Source organism: Rissa tridactyla, chromosome 2 (genome assembly GCF_028500815.1).
Source record: "Rissa tridactyla isolate bRisTri1 chromosome 2, bRisTri1.patW.cur.20221130, whole genome shotgun sequence".
In the NCBI taxonomy this organism is placed as follows: Eukaryota; Metazoa; Chordata; class Aves; order Charadriiformes; family Laridae; genus Rissa; species Rissa tridactyla.
The window spans coordinates 149684319-149709820 of record NC_071467.1 but is presented as its reverse complement, the minus strand read 5'-3'; the positions used below and the strand labels follow the sequence as shown (position 1 = coordinate 149709820).

The 25502-nt window shown below is 40.1% G+C and overlaps 2 protein-coding genes across 14 annotated transcripts in view; one reads left to right on the top strand and one right to left on the bottom strand.

Moving 5' to 3' along the window:
- ABI1 (abl interactor 1) overlaps positions 1-304 on the top strand; it is an 81418-nt gene extending 81114 nt beyond the window's left edge. For all 11 annotated transcript variants that reach the window (XM_054192709.1, XM_054192708.1, XM_054192707.1 and 8 more), the window contains one exon: positions 111-304. In XM_054192709.1, the coding sequence (XP_054048684.1) occupies positions 111-286 (176 nt within the window). In that variant the 3' untranslated portion in view covers positions 287-304. The remainder of the gene's footprint in view (positions 1-110) is intronic.
- A 616-nt stretch (positions 305-920) lies between these two features.
- PDSS1 (decaprenyl diphosphate synthase subunit 1) lies at positions 921-25500 on the bottom strand. 3 transcript variants are annotated; one of them, XM_054192712.1, is made up of 11 exons: positions 25123-25500; positions 23358-23422; positions 22351-22474; positions 21861-21991; positions 14794-14935; positions 13904-14015; positions 13706-13815; positions 7068-7148; positions 6766-6879; positions 3113-3193; positions 921-2385 (listed from the first exon to the last, which is right to left on the bottom strand). In XM_054192712.1, exons 1-11 carry the CDS (start codon positions 25357-25359, stop codon positions 2245-2247), a joined length of 1338 nt encoding a protein of 445 aa, XP_054048687.1. In that variant the 5' UTR covers positions 25360-25500; the 3' UTR covers positions 921-2244. The 3 variants fall into 3 exon arrangements, with proteins under 3 accessions (XP_054048687.1, XP_054048688.1, XP_054048689.1); XM_054192713.1 differs by lacking the exons at positions 22351-22474; positions 23358-23422; positions 25123-25500 and adding an exon at positions 16481-16575 and having other exon boundaries at positions 21861-21993; XM_054192714.1 differs by lacking the exons at positions 22351-22474; positions 23358-23422; positions 25123-25500 and adding an exon at positions 16481-16578 and having other exon boundaries at positions 21861-21956.
- Between the last annotated feature and the right edge of the window lie 2 nt (positions 25501-25502).

The window sequence follows — 25502 nt, the reverse complement described above, 5'->3', positions numbered from 1 at the left end:
CAGAAAATCCCAGGAGAGCAAACTAGTCTTTTAAAAAATAATTGTACTTCAATTGTGCTTAATACTGGTGCTATTAATAAATGTTAAATGTGTTCCTCTTCAATCCACAGTTGTTGCTATATATGACTATACAAAGGACAAAGACGATGAGCTGTCGTTCATGGAGGGTGCAATCATTTATGTGATAAAGAAGAATGATGACGGCTGGTATGAAGGAGTTTGCAATCGAGTAACTGGCTTGTTTCCTGGGAATTATGTTGAATCAATCATGCACTATGCCGATTAAAATCCTTTGCTTTTCAAAGTTGGGTCTTGTATTCAGTCATACCATGATTATTTACAAGGGGTAACTAAAAGCTAACAGAATTGTCTTAATATACTTTAAAAAAAAATGTGCCCGTTTCTTCAGGCCATACTGTTTAATGGTATGATTGAATGTCCATCTCTCTCTAAGTCTCTGGAGACAGTATGTCTTACCTGATGGCAATTTGTAAAACAAGCGACTGTCTATAACTGGTTATACTTATTTACTTATGCATTGTTAATTTTATGACCAGCCTAAATATTCTGGGGAAGTAGGGTATAATATTTAATGAACCATGATCAGATTGTGCCATTACATTTTTCAGTACAGCATGGTAACTAACACTACGTTAGACTAACGTATTAAAGTCTGGATGAGAAGTTTAATGTTAGTGCTGGTCATATTACTTTTTGTTTAGACTCTTTGCTCATTCTTGAACTATATTTGTTTAAAGCATGCATACAAACTTATGTATTGAAATATACTTTTTTAAAAATCCAAGATGCTTCCAACTGTTGTAATCTTTACCTGGAGTATTCTCACTAAAGTCTATTACAATGAGTTGTTTGGGTCTAAGGTGTCCATGTGAATCAAAAAATGGGTGGTCTTATGTATGTGTAATTTGTACCCAAGTTTTTTTAATGAGTAAATTTACATTATGACTTTTTCCATTCATAAATATATAAGTGAACCAAAGGTCTTGTCCATTACTTTGTTGGTTGGCTTGGCAAAGAAGTTTGGAATGCTAACGTAGCAAAATCATGGCTGTTGTTATCCCAGGCAATGTACTAAAAAGCAAATGTTTGTAATGTGACTTTATCACTGACACAGGGCAAATAAATTAGATATGAAACCTGAATTACACATTTATACATACTCTTAGAAGTTCTTTTCTTCCAAAATTAATTTTAGCAAGGATTTCCGGTTGAATCTAGTTATCTGTAAGTGGAAACTGTCTCTGAGTTGATGTGCCCAGCTGAGCGAAGCCAGGGCTGCTCTCAAGATATGACAAAGGGGGAACAAGCACCACAGGAACTGAGCCACTGTGTTAAGGGATCACAGGCAGAGATAGTTAGAGATGATGTACTTCCCTGTTCCACACACTCTGTGGGTTAAATAACCTGAGAAGGAATGTGGTAGTACTGGATAATTACTGTAAGAGGAATGTGTCTGGGACTTCAAAGCAGCCTTCTAGGAGGGTATTGAATATACTCTATAAATGAGTGACAGAAGGTGAGGGAGTTGAAGCTTTGACTGGCTGTTGAATCAAGTCATTTGTAGCGTGAGCTAGAAATACTGAGCCTCTCACTTTTTTTTAACTGTAGCAGTCTCAGATTCTGCATCTTCTTAACTGCTAGCAAGTAGCAGGCAACAGCATAGCTGTATTTCATTGTGAATTGGAAAATTTCTCATTGATGTATATAACTAATTAAAGCATGCATATAGTCTTTTATAATAAACCAATTTCCATATATATATATATATCTATATAAAATTTCAGGTACCTCAGTAGTTTTCACAGCCAGGAAAGCATTCAAACCATCTCCCTTCACAGGAGTTTACCAGACAGTAACATGCATGCTCTGTTTATTGCTGTGAACAATTGACATTCGGAACAACTTCACTTCTCATACACTGATTTATATTTATTCTCATTGTGGCCTTTGTGCATCAACATGTAAACATCTTCCCCACCCCACCCCGGTTAGTAGCCCCCACTAAAACAATTGTACAGCACAGTTTGATTTGTTCTGAATTGTATGGCTTCCCACAATAAAACACTTTAAACTTTTGTATTTTAAAAAAAAAGTAGAACTTCAAAAAAAAAAGTTTTTTTAAAAAAATAATTTTTGGTAGCCTGTGTTGGAAGCAGATAACTTTTGAAGTAAATTTAGGCACAGTCTGGTAAGTAGCTGCCAGAACGAGTGGAAGGAGTTCTCTCACTTGTCTCGCATGAGTACCATTTCCGTCAGCTGAATGAGGGCGTCTCTTTCAGGGGATGGCCGTAGTTTACTGATCTCTCGTGTGGCTTCATGGCAGTAGCGCTGGGCGAGGTAGGTTGTTTGCTGCACACCATCACTCTTGGGTAAGGAGACAGTTAAAGGCAATGGATAACTGGTCAGCCTCCCTCCTACCTTTTGCCTCTTCCAGTTACAGGGGCAAGTTTTAAGGTCAGTAAGTACCCTGAACACTAGGAAGAGGATGCATTTTATATTCATTGAATCCTACATCTCTTCCCCAAAGTGTCAAAATACTTAAACTCATCCATACTTACAAAACAACACTGCTATTAATAACATACTATTCAATAGGATTAGAAACTAAGTGTTTAACCCCTCCACTCCATAAAGATGTACAAAAAAAAAGCTATCCTGAAAAAGCAAGTATTAATTTTGCACAATTACTCGGTCTTTTCAGACCAGAGTCCATTAAAATTGATAGGGAGTGTGCACTGCAGTTGCAAGACTACTAATCACATGCTGCTTACACCAGTTGTTGGATACAGCTACTCTTCAGCTGAAGGAACTGAGTTTGTGCATGAGCTTTTTACTTTTTTTTTTTGCTTTTATCCCTCCAATAGCGTAAAAACCACATAATAAAAGAGGCTCTTCAGTACCTAGCATTTCTGCTAAAACACTGGGCCAGCAGGACAGCTGAAGAGTACTAACTTGATATTGTACATAGCATGCCACTTAACGTGTATTGGAAAACGCAGCCCTGCTATTTTACTTCAGAGGCAGTGAATTTCCAACTGACTCTTCAGCAGGCCCAGCACTTCAGGAATGAAATATTTGGTATCAGTCCTACCTGCAACACGTATTTCCGAGCACGTTCAACGTCTCCTGGCTTACTGAATCGTCTCATGATCATAGCATTCATTTCTGGAAACTAAGCGCAAAAGGAGAAGGTTTTGTACTGCTTATGGGTTGTTTTCTGTGCAGCTGCCTGCTGTGCTAGGGACAAAAAGAAACCAAAGTACAGACCTCTTCCCCTGCCACTGTTGTCATTACAGGTACAGCTATAGGTTAATACCTGCATAAGACTGTAGTTTAGCAAAGCCCAAGCATTTAAAATTTAAACTGGCTGGCTCTATTGGCTGTTGGTAGCAAAAGTTAGCACCTGCCATTTCATTGTGTTGAGCAGATGCTCCAGTGGGATAATTTCTGATGTGGCTACTTCCCGGTGTATAATCTGGTTCAAGTGTACTTACATCACAAATGATGGTTGGTGTTGGCACACCTAAAAGCAGCATCTCTTCCCCCACATGTACAACAGAGAACCCAGGAGGTTTGTTATATCTATATTGAACAGTTCAACCTGTAGAACCCTTCAGGATACTTTGGACTGTTATATCCACTTCTGCTTTCCATTGTTCTGGTAGTTTATATAGACAAGCTCTGCCTGTGGAAAGCTCAGGACAGATATTTTTTTTAGATGAGAAAAATGACAACTGGAGCATATTTTGCTTTCAATCACATAGAATTTTTAGTTAGTACACTCAAGTCCCTACAACTCCAGGTAGATAACTAAAGTCAGTTGTCTGAGAAAGTCACTACGTCACTTATCTAAACTTGCAGGCACTTTCTTCAGAAAGTCCAGAAATAGAAAAAAAGGGTCCTTAACAAGCAAACAAAGGCCACAACTCAAGGCCGCTACGCTGCAGAAGAATTATTTGTAAAGGAAAGAGTTGTTTGTTCATCTTGCCTGAAAGGGTTCTAGTCAAACAAAGATTATTTTATTGCTGTACACTTGAAAACAATGATCTTGCTTTCCTTGCACACTTTTGGTCCTGAAACTGGATCTACAAACTTGTTAGGGAACGAACATGTAGCATCCTTCATTGTTGTGACATTTCCCTCTTACTCATAGGTAGTCTTCTTGGAAGATACGTTTAGAAGTTTATTGGTGACTCATACTTGGCTTTCTCTAGATCCTAGCTTTCTTCCCATGTAATGACAATATAATTGCAATGTTCATGTAATACTTTTTCATATTATTCATATTTACAATGATATAGGATGCATATGCTTTCACTTTTTTAAGCACTAAAGGATATAAAAATCCCTAACCCTGTAATGCAAAGCTGTTATTAGCAGTTCTGCACATTTAACGGGCCATACATAAGCATTTGATGGGAATGCTTATAATAAAAATAAACCCTTATTCTTCAGCGGTACTAGTTTAAGAATGGCTTTAGCCTTAGCGTATACTAGTGTATTTCCTTAAAAAATAAATGTTGGGGTTTTTTTTCTTTTTTTCTTTTTCTTTTTTTTTTTCTTTTTACTGAGTGAACTAACTTCAAATGCTGAATAAATAGGTCTCACTTCAAGCCAAACATTTCTTGTATAAAGGCCTCTCCTTAATATTCTAATGCACAAAGATGCATTTCCGAGAGAGGGGAGAGGACAAGAAAAGGCGGCTGTCACTGCAGCTCCGGAGCATGTTAAGAACTAAAGTATGTTTGTCAAGAAGACAACGTCAGGATTACCAGATATACTAAAGGGTAGGCACGAGAGCAGTAATACTAATTTCAAGAGAAAAGACAGTCTATAACTAACAGTTACATTTTGGACTATCTTCAAGTCCTGGCTCAGGAGTTTTTATTCTCAGATACAAATAAATGAAACATCTTTTAGTAGCAGCACAGATAAGTGTCTGTTGAAGCTCCAAATTTTTTTAGCACTTATAGTTTGTTTATATATCACTTAAATCTGTAGTGCTGTTCTTCCAGTTTCTTGAAAACAGCAGGCAATTTTCAGCAAAGAAGCCTTCCGGTTAATGCGGAAAACTTTGCAAGATGAGCAAGTTATCTTTCAATGCAAAAACCTACGCTTCCCATCTATCAAAGATATAAATGAGGAAAAGCGTTTAAAAGTGACCTATGAAGAACAAGTAAGATAAATATTAAAATAGATCTGACAGATTTTCTTGTATTTCCATATTATGAACTCATTTGTCTTATAAAGCTAATTAAGTGATAGATGAAGTTGAAAGTCAGAGACAGCCAACCCAAACAAATGAATAAAAGAATAGTTTTAATTAAAAACATTGGAATATTCAACACCTACAAGATAACCAGTGTCGCTCATTCTCTGCCAAAATCAAGAGTATTTGCAGCGTGTCCTTGTTTTTCTCTACAAGTGGCTTTAACACAGGAACAAACCAACCATTTCGTAATTGCATCCTCTTTCTGTACCTGAGTCTCTCACTGTTCTTTAGACAACTCCAGTTGCTGATGCCTAACAAGATCCTGCTGCTAATCAACAAATTCTGAAATAATGACTCAAGAACAAGTTTGTGCATCTCCCAGATGAGTCTGTGGGGAGGAACGGAGACCATGGTGGAGGTTGTTCTCGGCATGCATTTCTCTGCATTCTGAAGCGGCTGATACTCTTTGCTTTCCTGTCTTTTCCGAGACACATGTCCTTGTGAATGCCCAAAGGATGAGGAAACAAACGTATGCATATGGTTCCACCTCCCTCCACCCCAGGCTCGTTAAGAAAGGGGAAAGTAAATGCCATAAAGTTTTATTTTTCTAAATTATTTAAAACTTTTTCCATGTCAAGCTCTGAGCAATTCCAAAGAGAGATCACAGACTAGGGCTCCACTGGAATCAGTTGTGCCAGTTTTTGTATCGTGCTGTGAAGTTTGGTAGGAAGGACTGCTTTCTAAGTCCCAAATCTTCTTTCCTTAGGTGAACCAGAAGCACTTGAGCAAGGCGCATTAAACCAGTTTCTTCCCGTTTTATGGGTTAGCACCAATTTTAATGTTTCTTTTGGTGCTGCTGGTACTTCTGTTAGCCTCGTACTCCTCCAAATAATTTTTAAGCCACTAAAAATCTTGACAAAATGTTAAGCTTATTTTATTTATGATACTCCTTTTTCCTTATCTAAATTACTATTACATTTACCTTCAGAAGGAAAAGCTTCCCACATTTGTAACTGCATAAGACTTAAGGACAAAGAGAGGAAGCGATCACATCCAGTAAACAGAGGTGACCACCTAAAAGCTAGGCAGAGATGTAAGGTCTTGGCCCCAGGATGGATACAAAGCCCAGAACTTGGCAAGAAGCCTACATATGTGGTCAAGCCTGGGGAGAACAAGATGTCTCAGGAAAGAACATAAGCAAGAAGCTAATTAGGAATAACCTGCAGAAAACATGCAAAACTCTCTCTGAACACCTGCCCCTTTGCGAAGGTTAAGCACGTGAACTGGGGCAGCAAAAGACGTGCTGTTTCTGATAGAAAGGCCTAACAGTAAGAGGACTTGTGCAGGATGGTGTTTCTCAGTCTGAAAGAACGCACCTGTGCACACTAAATCCAGCTGATCTCGAATGCACTACCCAGGCCACGCTCATCACTTACGGTGCAGACTTAATGTGTTCGAGCTGGACCTCTGTGTGTGCTATGAAGAGCGGTGTACACTCTCTGTTTTGGGGAAACAGAATTCTGTTGACTTACCTGTCGGCAAGCAAATAAGACAGGGCCTGTGGCTAATCCAAGCTTGAGATCTGCTGCTGTTGGTTTCCCCAGACGGTCGGCACACGATGTAAAATCCAACACATCATCTATTAGCTGGAAGGAGATAAACATGCAGATTATTTTAAAACTTTATTTTTTTAAAGAACAAAAACTAAATACAGAATAATCCTTGTTAAGAGAAGATTTACAGAAAGGATTATGACATCCCACTTTGATTTCCAAGGCAGTTTGGAAAAGTTTAGATTTTAGATTCCCTTTATTTAGTTCAACAAAAGCATTACCTGAAAAGCTATGCCAACATTTTTTCCATACTGGTATGCAATCTCATGAACTTTGGGATCAGGGCAGCCTAGAATTGAAACCTGAAAAGGAAAAAAACCACCCAAGTAAATAGAAAGCTTTAGTTAGCATCTGCTTTTAGTCTCTGATGATAGGTATGACATAGCAAGCACAGACAATAGGGATCTGGGAAAAAAGCTGACTCAGAGATCCATTCGTGCTTATCTCTGTTCACGGATACACACAACTAGCCAAGCTTGTTAGAAAACAAGGCTGAACAGCAGTGCAGTATTAAAAATCTATTCAAGTCTGGAAAGAGATTAGCTTTATTAAATATTTATCAGACTTCGAAATTATAATGCAAGGATGAAGAGAGAAGAAATGTGGACGCGCTGCACATGCAGGCTAGTAGTCACATACAGTCCAGTGACAGGGGAATTAAATTTATTACATATATAAATCAGCCAGGGGATAATTGGAGGTCAGACAACAGATAAATGGACATCACATGCCTCATAAAAGATCCCCAAAACTGGATGTGTTGCACCCGGTGTAGGAGGGACAGTTGAGATAAGGAAGACTATTTTTAAAGGTGATGTTAACTATAACTGAATTGCTCAGGAAGATGAGCTAATTAGCTTGCAGACAAAGGTATCAAGGGATAATTATTAGCAAAGAAAAGGCAGTGAATGAAGAAAGTACACCAGGCTAGACAAAAGTATCACTGAAGTGAGATTATCAAATAAAACCTTTTAATTGAGTACAGATAAAGGAATTGACTACTTGAGAGAGAAGTTTTGCTGAATAAACTCCACAAAGCTAAAATACAGGACATGTACTAAGATTTGAGAATTAATATCTTGCCTCAAAGTAAGGGCACTTATGCTTTTGCATTTATGTATTGATTATACACTTTGCAAAATGAGGTCGGTTACTCAAATTTATTTCAGCCTTCAATAAAGCAATTAGGAAGAGGGGGCAAAAATCCATCCTGGTTTACTGTAGACATTCCAAATCTGCTGTGACTAATGGAAGGAGCGAAGATACATTCTACTTAATGTAAGACTAAAAATACGCGCTAGGAAAACCACATGACATAAAAATATGTGTATATATATATAAAAATTACTCTTTAAGACTATGTAAGGTAGGGTCATTTAAAAAACCCAACCAAAACCAACCCCAAACTAAACCTGAATCCAGTAGTAACTTTGAAGGTGAACATGAAGATGGAAATAAGACAGAACATTATATCCTAATAAATGCAATGCAACTTGCACAAGATCAGACACTATTTCATGCATCGATGCATTTCTCAACTGAGCATCAGAACACTTCCCAGTCATAGCCTGTGGATAATAGTTAAAACCCAGAGGAATCTGGATGCCTGAGGCATTAACAGCGTCTCCCATTTCCCAATTTTATTTAAAAGAGAAGGAAGGATAGCGTAGCAGGAAAATAATGCTACTTACATCTAATCATACAAAATCCTGAAGGCTATTAAAACTAGGAACTATCAAACTAGAACATTTTGCCCTTTTATCCTCCTTTAGATGTCTGTTTCTTAAAATGGCAGTATTTGCCCCAAAGAGCTAACATCATCTACTGTTCTGCCATGCCTAGCAAACTTTTGGTTGCTTTGGTAGTACAAATCAAACAATATCAACAAGGCAGAGGAACTGCATCTACCTTGTTTCAATGAAATTTTTACCTACCACCACGTTTCATGTAGAGAAATAAAATATAGAATTCAGTAGAACAGTGACAAAATTCTGGTTAATGGCAAAGGGTCAGAGTGGGCACAGGTTGGTAGATGGGGAGAGGAAGTGCGACGTAAAGAGAAGGGCTTTCCCATTTAATCTGAGAGGTCAGAGCAGAGCTATTCCTGTAGGTGGACAGTTTTCTGGGGACAGAGACATCACCTATTTGAAGAATTACAGCAGTATATGTACATTTAAAAAACAAAAGCGTGAGTTACAGAATGTAACACAAGCAAAATTCATCAATGCAAAATTAACCCTTGCATCTTTGCAAGAGAAGACCTACCTAGCTCTTATTCAGGTTATGAACACTTCTGAAGACAAAAAAAAAGTTAAAAAATCCAGGAGATTGATATGCCTATCACACCTCACGTGAGCAACTCTCTGACCACGACTACATCATAAACATGACTGGGCCTTGGCTACCAGGGAGTTCCTTCAGGAGCCAATTTCTCAAATGGCTCTTGTGGATTATTGCCCCCATCTGGACACTCACTGGGATGCAGGCAGGCAGCCTTGTCCCACTCGGAGTGATGAAGTTTAACTAAAGCCATACTGGGATAACAGCACACATTTACAAATACAACTCAAGATAACAATGTCAATATAACGGTGTAAGTTTAAATGACAAAGCTCACCCTTTGAAAACATCCTATCCCCTGATATGACTGGTTGATTTAATCATGCAAGAATTCAGACATGTCCTCCACTAAATCCTGATGAAAAATCCTTCCTAATACCAAGTGGAACAAATTCTTTAGAAAGGTTCTTCGAATTCAGCAACGCAAGTCAATCTGCTTGGCATTATTTCAAACACGCTTAAAATAAACGATTGTTTCTATTGTTTGATGTTACATGAAAGACTATAAACAAATCTTGCCTCTTTACTGAATTTCACATCCATAAAATATTCTATCATCAGCTCCGTGTAGATACATCCTGCTCTGTTATTTATCATGTGAGAATACAGCAGCTCAAGTTGAAAGCGCTGGCACATTTATACCAGTGCCCTGTAGCTCAGCGAGGAAAACCTGCTCTCGGGCAGGGATAAGCTTGAATAGACAGTACAAGAGATGTTTACTCTCACACTCTCCTTTTCCAGCCTTTTCTCCTCCATGCCCATCTCCTGAAGCAGTCAGGATCCTGTCTTCTCATTCGTGTCTCATCCAGCACTCTTTTTCCAGGCAGGAGCACTGTTCCTCTTTCCACTGGAACCACAGAATAATTTAGGCTGGAAGGGAACTCTGGAAGTTATTTGGTCCAGTCATCTGCTCAAAGCAGAGCTTACTTCACAGTTAGATCAAGTTGCTCAGGGCCGTGTCCAGTTGCATTCCGAGCATCTCCAAGGATGAAGATACCACACCCTGTCTGGGCAACCTGATCCAATGTCTGACCAACCTCATGGAGAAATTTTTTTATAATGGCTAATTGAGTTTTTCCACGGTACAACTTGTCCTTTCACTGTGCATCTCCATCCTCTCTACGCCCTCCCATTGCATAGCTGGAGACAGCAAGAGGATTCCCCCTAAGCCTTCTCTACTCCAGACTCAAATCAGCTCCAGCCCCCAGCCATCATGGTGGCCCTTCACTGAACTCACTCCACAACGTGAAAGTCTGACTTGTATGAGGGACCCCAGCCTTGAGGTCTCACATGTGCTAAATAGAGGAAAACAGTTGCTTCCCTTGATGGGCTGGGTACGCTGGTAGCGATGCAGCCCAGTATGTTCTTCTCCTTCGCTGCTGCAGGGCACACCACTGACTTTTCCTCCAGGCTCTTCAAATCTTTTTTGGTAACTGCTCTTGGGAAGGGGGTTATGAAGGCCTACCTGGAAGAGGAAGGTGTCTACCCAGCCAAAGCTGCCACGCACAGCAGACAACTATCTTGTCCTGAATCTGCATTTTCATGCATTTGACCTTTTCTCAAGTAATTAATATTTTAACATGTTAACCAACTACTTGTTTATGAAGAATTGTACTTTTACAGAAGTGAGGATTATCTGCCCAAATATCTGTGATATGGTTACACTAATCTTTTTCATAGCAAACATTATGAAGAAGAAAACACTGATCTTTTTCATAGCAAACATTATGAAGAAGAAACGTCCCCAAAGGAGTTACTGTATTTAAAATAATAAATAAGGAAGTTTACTGGCTGACCATAATATCTGATGATACTGATGCTATTACCTGACATCTGTCATTGGACTTTACTGTATTCCGCAAGCCTAGTTGGGCTGGGGGGACCAGTTCTGCTGCGGAGCATCAGAGGTCTTATTTTTCTAGACACCAGTTCCACACCCTGGTAGGTTTTTCTGGTGGAGCCCTGGGCACACACCAAACTATGAACTAGTTAAAGCAGGAGCTCAGAGGTAGACCCGGAGTTGCAGACTATTCCCTTCCTTCAGTCCCAAGGCAGACCTTCCATACCCAGCCTTGCCTTACACAAGGAGGCTGCATGCTTTCTCCTAATAGAGAAATCAAGAATCTCTAGTGCAACTTCACACTTATCTCAAAACAAGCAAAAATATGCTGTGCAAAATACAAACAGCTTTATGAAGGTTAGGAATTCACATTACAGCAGGATAAAAAAAGACAGGAAAAGAACCTGCTCAGCTTATTTTGCCATCTCCAGCTTCCCTGATGACTAATAGGAATTCCACTTCAGCTTTACTGTTTCTGAATTCTTGAACCAAAGTCACCTCTCATGTTTCTCTGAAAAATGCCTTTCAGTAATTAAGGCTCCAGTGACCCTCTGGGCCATCTGCCACCATTTCCTTTTGCGATGTATTACTTTGACTACAACTTGGGTAACATTCCCCCATGCAGAACTATTGTAGAAATAAACTGGAGACTGGGATGCCTCTGACATCTTGAACAGACTGTTCTGTCCATAACAAAATTGTTTTGCTAACTTAAAGGACTTTTGATTTAAATGCAGTACTGCTTTGGTGATGCAGAAGGCATCTAACACAGTGATTAGGCCAGTGTTGACAGACTTATTTTCTTGTTTAATCATTTTTCCAGGAATACTCTACTCTTCCACCTCTATGGCATGACACTGTAGAATTCTAAGATGCCGCCTGAACTTGACATCATCTTTCCAGTTAATACTTTTATCTTATTCATGCACAGAAACAAATCACTGTTTTCTTCAATCATTAAGAAGAACTGAACTGCTTCTAATGACACAGTAGCCTGTCTCCAATAGTCAATAGTCTCTCAGTAGCCAATAGTCTCTCTCCTTAGCTTTGTTCCTATAAACAAGCTGTGAATACTCTTGATTCCCCAACTGAATTTCCTGTCAAGGTAGAACTGATGATCCTTTTCATTTTTGCTAAAGAAAACAGAACTTCCTCTGATCCCATGCTTTTCCTTAGAAGCCAAAACCACCTGTACAAAAAAGCCACAACACTCACACCCCCCAGCAAAAACCCCAAATGCTAAACCAAAAAAATCCCCCTTATGCTGCTATCAATAGAGTTCTCTTAATCCATGCAGAGAGAAACTGAGGGGGACATATATATATACAAGTCATTGCTACTGTATGCAGTAAGTATGGTTTTGCCATAAAGACAGACCTCTCTCTCTCATTTTTCCTTTATAATACAAATTTCACTGCATATAAAATTCCAGCAACTCAGCAATGGAACAACTCAGAACAACCACTAGAAGAAAAGCAGACAAACACCCCCCTCCATCAGCATCACAGCCACAATCTGGAGGGAAGTGCTTAAATCCTTAACTCTCGCGAGTTATAAAAAGGAAAAAAACTCAAAATAGCACATTTGTAAGGAGATTCTACCCACTGGGAAGGTGATTTCTTCTTCTATCTCTGAAGGTTCTTTTAGGGAGACTGTCAAAGTAAATATACAAACTTGTAAGTTTTTCTTGGGGTAGCACAATACTGTGATGCTCCTTACTAGTCCAATTGCCCACTAATATAAATTAAGACTTGCAAAGGGAAATTCTTGACAGGGTCATATTGCCATTAATACGAGCGATCCAGAAGACTTAATTTCTTTCCTCCAACTAGAATAAAAGATATTTCCCCTCCTCACAAAATCTGTGTCTCTTGTTCTACATAATCCTTTTGATTTAAGCAATTTTCAACTGCTGTCTATTGCACAAATGTACCAGTTTTCTGAGAACAAAGGAGGATGACTAACACTAGCACAGATTTTTAGTCTAATTCTCTTAGAACCCCCTCTTGCTATAGCATGTACCAGCTATACTTTTGGGGTGAGATTATTGCCACCTTCTCCATTTTCTGCACTAAAACTAAACATGTTTTTTTGAATAAGAACATCAGCTTGAATCAGATCTTTTTGTAATGAAGTAATAGAACTGAGTGACAGATAGGGTTGGATATAGCAGTTGATAATTAAAAAACCCCAGATAAATCAAGAAGTACATGCTTCTGATCTTTTACAATGTAATATAAAGTACACACAATTAGTTTTTTCCTCCCACTGTTATCACCTAAGGTCCCACTCCGCACCAATGAATGGGACCAGATGTCAAAGACGACTTAAAATCAAATTACAGGCTCAAGAATTACCAACTGAAATTAAAACCACTGTCTCAAAGTTGCAGAATTTCAAAAATTATAAGCTGCCGCTGTGAACCTTATTTTGATTCAAATGAGGGTAACAATAAATCTGTGTATGAATATAAAACAGAAAAGAAAAAGTGAAAAACAATACTGGAGGCCACACAGCTGAACTGTGATAAAATGCACAATCTCAAACCCATTCACATTCTGGCAGAATACCATTTAAAGGGTTTGCTTTGGAGGGTCTCCAGAGAAAACAGCAATAACTAGTTTAGCTGTGAAGCTTACAGTGTGGTATGTTAATTTTAGAAGAGACAGACGTACATACTGCTTTACAACTGTTTGCTATGAGACTTGCAGTCTTCTTAAAAGTCTTCTCGAGGTAGTGAGCAAATCTCTCATTTTCATTTTCCTTGGAACCCAACTGGAGGAATTCACCTAAAAAGTTGCACAGATGGGAATTTTTATTTGTGGGTTTACTGCTTAGGCAAGCAAATCTGAAGATAAAAATAGAAAAAGACCTTACCACGCACCAGATCTTCAATCACCTGAGTTAGAACAGAGATGATAGTTGTGTTTCCAATTCGCGCTAAAGCTACGGAAGCAGCTGAGAGGATGAAGTCACCAGCTAAAACAGCCTAAGAATAAAAAAAAATTGATCTTTTAAGTCTTTTCCTGTAAGTGTTGGTACAGACAATAATACAGTTTCCTTTATTTGGCAGGCCTACTCACATCACATCATTTTCCTACATAAAGCACACATCTCTCTCATTGTAACAGAGAGAAAACAGAGGATAACCAAATATTAAAACCTGAACCATTTTTGAATCCCTGTCTTACAGTGCTGTTTCTGTTGTGCTATAAAAGCACTGTCCTCCCTGTATGCAATATCTGAATAAGTGTTTGCCTGTGAAGTTTTTTTGAACGTTACCTCTCTATTTGGCCATTCTGTTGTGACTGTTATGCCATGTTATCTCTGAATTGCCGTAAGTTCTGATGCGTCAGCAGTGTACTTCTTTCCTTGCATTTACTAAGACCTTCCTTTTAGCGTTTTATAAAGAAACACATCTCCCAAAAAATCAAAAAATTTTTCATGCTGACTGAAAGCCTCTTTACGTTTACTACTGAATCAGAGTAACATATAGGGTTCTGGATGAGGTCCAAGTTCAAAGTATTCCAACAGCACTGCAGAGAATGGCATAGGGAATGTAAAATCAGCAAGGATCACACTACAATCATACATTATCCAATGCTTCCAACAGTTCAGAAAAGGAACACACATTTTTCTTACCCACAATCTGTGCACTCCTCTTCATACTTTTTCTGGCATATCCCAACACTGTGCCTAGGGATAGTAATGTGACAAAACCCCTGCTGAAACTCAAAGGCAAGTCTTGCACGTAATAGCAAACTCACCTTCCTCTCTCCCCAGATTTGATTGACTGTCATTTTTCCTCTGCGAGAATTTGCATCATCAATAACATCATCATGAACTAGGCTAGCTGTGTGGATCATCTCAGCAATTATGGCCACAGAGCGCTGGCTTGCTTGCACCTCCCTAAAATAAAAAACAAGAACTGTCAAATAATTTAATCAATTATACGTGCTGCAATAAACTAGAAGAAATATCCATTAAAAGCAAACAAAACATGTTTCTCTGAAAACAGCTGTTGCAGCTTTTCCATGGTCTGAACCCCATCTTTCAAACCTGGAATTAGGAAGACAAAACAAAGTTAAGATCACGTTAGTACTAGTACAGTAAGTGCAATGGGATGTTTCCATCCTTATTAGGCCTGTTTCTGCCTTGCTGCATTAACAGTACTGCAAAACTCCTGAGTTATTGACTGTAATCCCTCTAAATCCAGGCTGCAATAAATAGCACAGCATCAAGGGTGCTTGGTTCCAAGGAGATGGAAATCTGGAAAATGGCACAGAAAAGAATGCCAGGTAGCTTTGTACATGAGTTTTAAGTTTTCCTTATCTCTGTGCTGCTCTACCTATAAGACGCGGCATCACAAACTCTCCAAAGCTGGCTAACTCTGCAAGCTGGAGAGATCAGCAGGCACAGAAACCTGTACTCTACATTTGAAAGACAATAACTCGTGGATCTTATCCATTATGTTATCTGATTACCTTAAGACCTCAGAGGTTCTTCAAAAGCCTGAGGAATTAACTGGAATTACAGTGCAATCACTTTAGGACTGTAAACACTAACTACCTAATGCTTACTGAAATTCAGGCTCTGGGAAGATATAACACTGATGATTCAACTCTCAGTAGCTCACACCTACTTTATTTGTTAAACTAGGTGAAAAGAAGGTAATGGAAGAACATAGAAGCAATTATCTAGGGAAGAAAGTTGGCAAAATCAACATAAAAGAGCCAACCTAGCTCACACAAAGAACCATCTACCCTTGTATCCAACTGCCACTGCCTTGTTCTAGTATCTATCTTTTTCTACCTGTTTTCACCATGGGTTGCACGCAGGATCCCAGAAATGGCGATCCCAGTCAGCCTTGCATTATAGCTGTAAGAGGCCCACATGGATGTTAAAAAAAAAAAAAAAAAATCATACCAACCCAAGAAAAGAAAAAATCCTAAACCAGTAACCAAAAAAACCCAACAAAAGAAAAAGTATTTCTGATATATAGATACCTTATTTCTGATATACAGATAATAGTGCAAATCACACTATTTTTCATCAGAACAGAAAAAGAACTGATAGAAGCAAAAGATAATAATTTCAGCTCAGCTGAAGGGAATTTAAAATCTTCTTACATTGCCTATGTCTATTAAAATCTAGTGATTAATCACAAAATGAAAAAACATCTTGCAGTCTGCTGACATAACATTGCGTTCTGACACCTACCTTTGTGCAGAACCCTGCAATGCTGTCAGTGGGAGTTCTACATCCTGAACAATAGCAGGATGTGTGGCTCATAGGCTGTGAAAACGTGGCTTTTATACAACAGAAAAAAAGAGCTGGAAACCTTCACCGTTGTTTGAAGGTAAGTTCTACTGTGGACTAGTAATTTAGTCAAATGCTAGTTCAGTGTAAGTAGTTTTCCAAAATAAACTATTGTTACTAAGTAGAAGAACTTACCTTCAAAAAACTTTAAAGGTCTCCAGCCTCTTTCATGCACTGGTCTCCTTTTGGGGACTCCCTTTTTCATTAATTATGTCAGCAGACTGGACTTCCTGCTGGGAAGTAGCAGTAAATGGCAACACTCACCGACACACCAAAATCTTTCAGTAGTATGAAGACAGCACAAAGTCAGACATTTCAAAAGCATGTTTTGAAAAGTTCTGCGTTATAGTGCATTTCATCTCTGACAATGACTAAAAAATGGCATAGGAATGCTCATGGTTCATGTGTCTGGTTCCCAAAACGTTATATCAAACGTGATAATTTAACCCAAAAGAGTTTTTTTAAACTACTATTTCTGCAAGGTCTCAAGCAAGGTTCTTATCGCTGGCAAAAAAATTTTGCTATAGTTTTCTGCAAACATCTTGTGAGAGTAGCTCTGAATCAGAGCATGCCTATTTTAGGGAAAACACACAAGAAACAGGATCCTTCTCATTCCCTGCAATTTTTCATTCTGCTTCGCCTGCAAAACAAAAGCAAAAAGTAGCAGTAACTCAAGTCAGTAGGTAACTGGGTCCTCACAAGTCCAGTAAGTGGAAAAATGCCATTTTTAGGTCATTCTCAAAGTAAAGGTGCCCCAAGATGATATATATATTTACACAAAATTTTTATACAACTGTAAGTTTATCTTTTTGCATATGCATTATGGTAATTTTTCAGTCCTTGATCATATTCTATTTTTCAGTAGGATCCCCTGCTTGATTCTGCCATAAGCTTTTATAGACCTACAGTACCCTGAGGTCTTTTCCATTACAGAACTTGTTTCATGTATGCTGAACAAGACCCAAGCTGATCTTACAGGTTAAAAAAAACCACAAAACAAACACACCTCTCCCTCCAAATATCCCTCTTCAAAAAAAAAGAAAAAAAAAAAAGAGGGGAAAACTCAAAACAACACAAAACAGTATTTACACACTGCAACAAAGGGCTTTGCAATGTGTTTGCCAGTAAGTAAATATTGACAGTTTAAAGACAGGAAACCTGCAAAAGAACTTGCAAAATTTCTGTGTTATGACCACACTCCTCCAAGTACCTTTTTGCTGTTAAGTCCCCATGGCTGAAAGAAAGGAACATTTCAGAGAAACAGTCTGTGACACAGAAGGGCACTACAAACTAGGCAAAGCATAGAGAATGGATGTGTTAACATGGAAACAAACCACAGAACAGCTGAAAACCAGCATGCAGTACAGACATCTGACAACCGTGGTTTGGAGGAATGAAAGAAAGAGGACTAAGGTTGCTGGCAGGTCCTCATGTCTTTAGGAAATATTATTCTATTGAGTTTAGCCAGGTCATTATATTGCGCTTACACTATTCTCATGGATTTATTTCCCTTTTTCCCCCTAAATCTTTTGTGCTCGCTATTTTCTCTATTGAGATATCTCTGTACTTCTTTATCCTTCCCTACTTTGTTCGTCTCTCTCATTTTGGTTGCTGAAGTAGAAATAAAAACTCCTATTTGCAAACATCTCTGGAGAGTACACCCTAAACAGAAACATTAGGTCCAGTCAGGCTAAGCGATAATTCTGTGAAATTCTGCACACAGGTATGTGAAGAAACGCCAGAGGATGTGTGAAACTGAGGGTTTGCATGACCTCAGCTTAAACTTTCACAACAATTCTCACTCTCGCACAAAGCTAAGCTGCTATCATTAAGCAAAAAGCCATTGCTCAAGGGAACTAAGGACTCAGAGTTGGACTTCTGACACTTCAAAGGAAAAAACCCAACATATCAGCACAAAACAATTTGAATGCTTCAGACACTTATCTTCTTGGTAATAGTTCAGATTCTTTATACAACTGTCATTCTCCTTATTATGACTACAATAAAGTGACCTCACTCTAGAGAGACAGTTAACATGTCAAGGGCAGTCCAAATACCTATCCTTCCTCAAATTTAAACATAAATGATCATGTCACCTAACCTGTAAGCAGAGCTACCTGGGTGTTCCCCTCCATGCACTTGAGAAGACTCAGCTACCCCACTGGGGCTCTGTGAAGACAAAGAGGTCTTTGCGGACTGCCTCTTAAGACCCACAACCTTACAAACTTTTGTCCCGTTATTTTAACAGCCAAACAAGGAAGAGTATTACCTTTTTACTAATACTGCACAAAAGAAAAAATGAACAAACAAACAAACAAACAACAAATGAAAGAACAGGCAAAAGCATGCCAGGTCCAGCAAATTATATGACAGTTGACAACGGCAGCAAGACGAAGCAGAAACTCAACACCAGTAACACAAACGCCAGAGGCAGAATGAACAAAATGCTAGGGATGAAGAACACAGGATATTGTCTCACCCCACAAGCCTACAGATGTTGGGGCCAGTATCTTTGATTACATGTGTGGGAACCAAAGCTTCAACAAAGAAAAACAAGTTTGGGAGAAGAATCAATATTAACTGAGGAAAAGAATGATAAAATGCTTTAAGGGAAATGACAAGTTGAAAGAGGAAAAACATCGGAAAAAAAATATGTCAGGAGAAGCAGAATGGAAAGCAAGTATTTTTTTCCCCTTCAGGTCTATAGCAGAGTAGCAGAGTTACAAAAGTGCAGTGTTTCCTTCTCTATACAAGGAAAGAGGAGAAAAATTGTGAGGGAAACAAACAGTAAAAAGCTGGAAGAACAATTTGTCACCTGGAAGCAATGCTGCTTTAACAAGTAACAGTATCAGTGTGAACTGGAAGTATATGTATACACAATGCAGGTGTAACACAGCCTACTTCAACAAGCTTAAAAGCAAAAAGAGAAGAAAATGCCCATAAAACTTCATCAACTCACAGCAAGCGGGTATCCACAATATGAAAAGATATTCTTTTGGCATGGCCTACCCAGCCCTCAAAAGACATTGGTCATCACGCATGAACCAAAAAGCAGTACACTGAAGACTTGTATATACATACATGAATTTTAATTACAAATATAGACTTAGAGAAAAGTGGTATGAGGCAAAGAAGAGGAAGATAAATATCCTGGGATTTCATTCTCTTCCTTTGCTGAAACATTTCTGTTCTCCCTACTCAGAATTTCATTCTAAAAACAACATGACAGAGATAGTGACTCAGTCTGTCCTTATACAAGGAACAGTCAGATTAATGAGGAGGCTTTTAAACATTAAACATAGTTTGGAGGTGCTGACAAAAGCTGCAACAGACGTACAAAAGCTGCCAAACGACATGGGCATCTACAAATTAGAGCGCTTATGCTGAGGGTCAGCTACTGCAGAGCGAACACTTGCCTCAGGCATATGTGGCACTTGAACTCTGAGATCACGCTTTCCTCACTGGCATAGGGCAGGTCTCAGAACTGGTCCTGATGGTTTTAGGACAGCATAACGCATGGACAAGAATATGTCCATGAGCATATACATATGTCAAAAGACAGCAAATATGCTTTTACCATATAAAGGCAAATCCAGTTCTTACTACAGCTACTTCTTGTCTTTGATTCATTGCTCATCTCCTACACTATATGACATCAATTCCAGCCTTCTCAGTATTGCACGTACACTACATAATTTCATTCATAAACTTCTCATGCTACACACTAGAATGAGATAAAACTATTTTTCATGTTATTCTGGCTAGAAGCATGCTCCAAAAAACTCACTGCCCCAGTTCTTAAGTCTCCTAAGTTTCCACCCTCTTAGCAAATTCGTCCTATGTCTTAAATAGCTCTTTCACCCTGTTCTGGATAAATTTGTAGACCACAAGTCCTTCATTTGCCCTGATTATCCTTGCACTCCCTCCCTGAAACGAGCTGGACTTATCTTTTTTTTGAACATGAGGATCAGACATGTTGATGATTTCACAAAGTGTGATATACATACCCTTGTATATGCACTCCTGAAGGTGAACTGGATATACTGTGGTTGATGCGTGCTAGGATTTTGTTAAGGTTTTTCATAGAGAAGGTGGCTGCAAATGACATTAGGGTTATTCCCTAACAGGACACCCACGAGCATCCTAGCTCAAGCAGAATATTTTGTTTTATTATGCTTCCTTACATTCCACCATGGATGACCAGTCATCAAGAATGATTTTGTCATTGAAAAGCGCCATCATCACACTCATCACTTTTCATGTCAAAATCACTCCTGAAAATATTAAGCCAATCAGTGCTGTGACAAAGGAGTTTCACAACCAGTTGTTCCTTTTGCTACATCTAAGACAATGACAAGAAGCAGTACTTAATGGAGAACAGAATCAAGCTGGAGTGAAGTTCATTAATTCTGGACAACATTTCCCTAAAACAAGAGGAATTGGCACACACAGGACAGGACACTGCCAATTAGGTTTTGCTTTCTCCTTCAAAATTATAGTCACATTGCGGGGGGTATACCGGGAGAGGTGCCATATCAAGCAGCAAAATATATGCCATGTTCTGAGGTAGAAATCAAGTCCAACAAGACATTAACCTACTGCTAAGGAAAAAACAATGCGAGGGCTGAGAGAAATCCCTTAAGACTGATAAATTAGTCTAGAAACACTTCTGGCAAGGGATCAAAGATTTCATATTTAAAATTCTATGCAAGGGAAGACTGGAAGCGTAGCTGGAAGGCAGAGAACACTCCAGCCAACATCCTTCCTCAAAAGGCTAACATAACAATTGATAGGAACATGTGGAGAGAAGCGTTTGCAATCATCCAGAGCAAGGAGTGACGGAGAGTATAGGGCAAGCATGATGTTCTGCTCAGTCAAAACTACTTTCAAAAGACAACTAACTTGAAGAACATGGGGATTACACCAGCTCTAAGCTTTGAATTTTACATTAAAGTGTAGAAACTTGCTCCTGGAGGGGCTAAAAAAAAGAATCTCTGACTGTTTTGAATGTCTTACAGCTTTGAATATAATCATACCACCTGCTTAATGGCTCTTCTGCATATTTATAAAAAAAGCTATGAAAGTCTCTTCTTGCAGCAAACTTCTTACCTGTGACAAGAGTTTAATAGCTACAGGAGTAGTTACAAATGAAAAATATTTTTAATTAACTTCATATAGTTTCAAGGATCATTAAAGATTCTAATAAAGCATTTATGTAAGAAGCTAAAATTGACTAAAAGCCTTACAAATATCATAATTTGGTAACATTATTTATCCATCATCAGTTACAACTGCAGTATAGTCCACAAGTTTACACATGGAAGCATGTAATAAACCCAGTAGTTCCTTTTGCACTGCGAACTACAAAAATATAGCTTCACAATGGAACTTAAATTCAGGTTTTACTGAGGAGCTTTTTATTTTCATAAAATTACCAGACATATTTTTCAGGAACACAAAAATGATAAATTAGACATATGGACATACATCATATTTGAAAAAGTGACCAACTCACCTGGAATTATTATGGTGAACGTTGCAAGCCCTTGCCATTAGCACCACAATCATTGGTCGAAAGGCCTTTCCTTTACCATCAAAGTAATAATCACACATTTCCTTAAGTTCTGCTGTAGATACAAGTAATTCCTATAAAAAGGAAAATAACATATCTGCATAAAAATCACAAAGCCAATCTCTTTAGTGTAAGCAAAACTGTATGCATGTATAAGGTTATTGCCTGTATTCATGCTACCCAATGTAAGATGAAGTTGTTTTTAAAATTGCTATGAGTAATCTGAAACATAAATGATGTATTCCAGCACTGTGAATCAGGAGGAAAAAACCCTGCATTCTGGTTCTATAAGATATGTAGAAATGCTCTTTGCCTTCAATTTCGGACCGCTGTTCATAAAGAATATTCTTACAATAACTATCCTCCCAAGCGAGGGTTGCTATTAAAATCAGAATCATCACAACATCCCAGAATAGTCACCAAAATCCTTTACCTTTTTAATATCTTCATAGAGATTCTTCAAGTCTTTTCTACCAAGTTGAAAAGGGTCTTGGTATTTTTCATCACTAGCTGTCTTACTGCAGCTGCACAAGTGAGATATACTTGTGTGATGATACCTAGTGACAGTGTTTTTCAAGAGAGTAACATTGTTAAAAGCAAACTTTCCCCCATTCCCCAAACAGAAACATTTCAAAGCATTTCCTCCTCCTCTTCTCCCCTTACACAAAATTTACCAAATGGCTAAAACATAAGCAGAAGCCATCAAAACACTCTTTTCAGCCAGCTAGTAAGATGTAAGGACAGCACAGCTACGTATTGATGATCATAGATTTTAGGAGCTAGCAAAGAGCAGCATTTAGCAAATAATAACCCCCCCAGCCCCTAACAGATTATGGAAGTCTTCTGAGACACATAAAACTACATTGCTCTCAACATATTCCTTTTGAATACACTATTGATGGTATAGTGTAAATTTGGAGATGTAGCCTTCATCTTCCAGTAACACAATTATTCTGTTACTTTCTTCCCTCTCCTGTATACTCCTGGAAAAATATTCCTGACTTGGATTTGAAAATTCTCCTTTGCACACCCAGCTATGTTATAAATTATAAATCAAATCAATACTTCCAGGTAGCATGATAATGCTATGAAAGTTCAGCAGTAAAGGGTGAAAGCTCCACCTGGATGCATTAAGACTTTGGCACTCTATGCGCTAGACTTAGGCCTGATTTTTGTGCTCCCTAGAGTTGAAGTTTATGCCTCTTATGTTTCCTTTTTCAAAGTGAACCACATGGGTTTTCTTGAGGCATTCTTGTTTTGCCCATTGCTCTCCAGAATGGAGCACTCAGCACCATAGCAGCAGTCTACACAGAATTATCCAGCTATATACTAGAGCAAATAACCTTATTTTCACAGTTTACAGCTCACAGGTGTAACTACCCAGTTCACCCAATAACTATGTCTTTGCCCATTAAGCAACAATATGAATCTCCAACTTACCGACAAAATATATTACATAGTTTTGGAAATGACAAAGTTGAACTTCTTTGGGTAAAGTGACATATCTGCACAAAGAAAATTCTGGGTTAATTTAATAGAATAAACTGACTGAAAACATTTGATTACAAAAGACAACTGTCTGTTCATCAGCACTGCTCTATTTTTCCATTTTAACAATGCAGCAGCAAAGGGAGTCTCACAATCTCCTTCCATATCACGAGACATAACTGCCAACATGTACATTAGCTTCTGACTTAAACTGACTCTTCCGCTCCGGAGTGTTGGACTTTCTCCCCTCGCAGGACCAGCCCAGAAGGCGTAATAGTTAACTTCCCAGAACTGCTCTGATGAAATCTTGCTTTTGCACTCGTGCAAGGTGCAATTTTCAAACGTTCCCCGTCTTGCAGATAAATCTGGACTGCATCAGTCAAGGCATTGAGGAAAGGACAAGAGCTGTTTCCGTACACTACCACGCTACCTACCTTGTTTTCCCCAAAGCAATTTTAATTCAGCTTGCTTCTTATGATAATTTACACCTGCACATCTTCCCTGATGAATGTCAAGAACCTAACCTGCAAACCTAGAAATCTCTCCAATGATCTCTTCCTGCAGATGGAGCCCAGGAGCCTGGGGGAAGGCTCAGTCCCAGGTACACCATTCCAGCAGAGATAGGCTGAGAAAAGAAACGCACCTTTTGCTCCACTCCTGTTGTTGCTGCGAAGAACTACCCAGCCCTGCCCTGGAGTGCACGCTGACTAAAGGGCTCAGATGGGCTGACCCAGCCCGAAATCATCGCAATCCACATGTTCACCAAACTGCCTCTCCAAAAGCCCACATAGAAATGCTCTAGGAGAATGGAGAAGAGTTCCCCCAACTTGCTCCTCATGCCTCAGTGTCTCCTTGTACGCAGCTTGAAGTCTCTCTCTCCTTAGACACAGGGAGAGAAACAAGAGCACTGCACGGGCTCCAGGGCACCCTTCCATCCTTCTTGTGTGCAATATGAAAAAAGGCCAGGCAAGGAGACAAGGGAAGAAGAAGAACCCTAACTTATCATAGATTTGCAGCTCACCACTGTCTGACTTCAGTGACCAGCCCTATGTCCAAGACCTTCATAAGTTCACTCTCTCATACCTCTCACACTTTTCTGTTGTTAAAAAATAGCTGATCTCTTCCTATTCTTCCTTCGGTGAGGGCACAGACAGACTCTCTCCTTTACACTGCAGCTTAGCACTGTAAGACTGGGTCATGCGTGATGCCGGACACATCACAGCCACAACACTTTACTGCAGGTCAGAACAGTAGCTTGGCCTTGTGAGGAAGGTGTAAACGAATGTGGTGAGAGAACTGTGTCCCCGTTAAAACTCACAATGCTAACTTACGCGCAAACACGTCAAAAATCTCACACTAAGGAGAATCACTTTCCTTGCTCCCATCTAGAGAAGGCTCCAAGAGGTTCTTCCCCACAACAGTAACCAACCCTACCCTGAAAACCCTTAAGCCACTACTTAACCTTGCAACGAGACCGCCCCTGCCCCCTGCAAGCCCCCCCCGGGCAGGGAGCGGCCCCCCCGCCCGCCGCCGGCCCTCACCACCGCGACCGCCTTCGGGCCTCCACGCTTCCCGCGGCCTGAGGAAGGCGGACGAAGGGGCGGCCGGGACGGGGGGCAGCTGTGACCGCCCGCCTCGCTCGGTGTCCCCCGTACCCTCCCCACCACCCCATTCATTCCCGGTGACCTCTAGGCGCCCGCCGCCGCGCCGCACTCACCGCCGCGCTGGGGGCCGGCGGCGGCGGGGTGCGGGAGCCGGGCCCCGGCGGGCGGAGGGGCGGCAGGCAGCCGAGCGGCGGCGCCCGGCGGGAGGAGGCGCCGCACCGCCACCACCAGCGCAAGGCCATGGTGTCCCCCAGCCCCGCCGCGCCGGCACCGCCTTCCGGCACCACCGCGACCCGGACGCGGAAACCCAGCGCCGCCACCACCCTCTGGCAGGGGTGCCGGGAGGACATCCGGGCGGGCGGGGAGCCCCCCTGCGCCTCGTCGTTCCCCACCTCGCCTCTCACCGCTCTCTCGGCGCGCCGAGCGCGGCTGAGGGCCTGCAGGGGGAGCGGTGCCGCCTGGCAGGGCCCGGCCCAGCCTCCGCGCCCGGCTG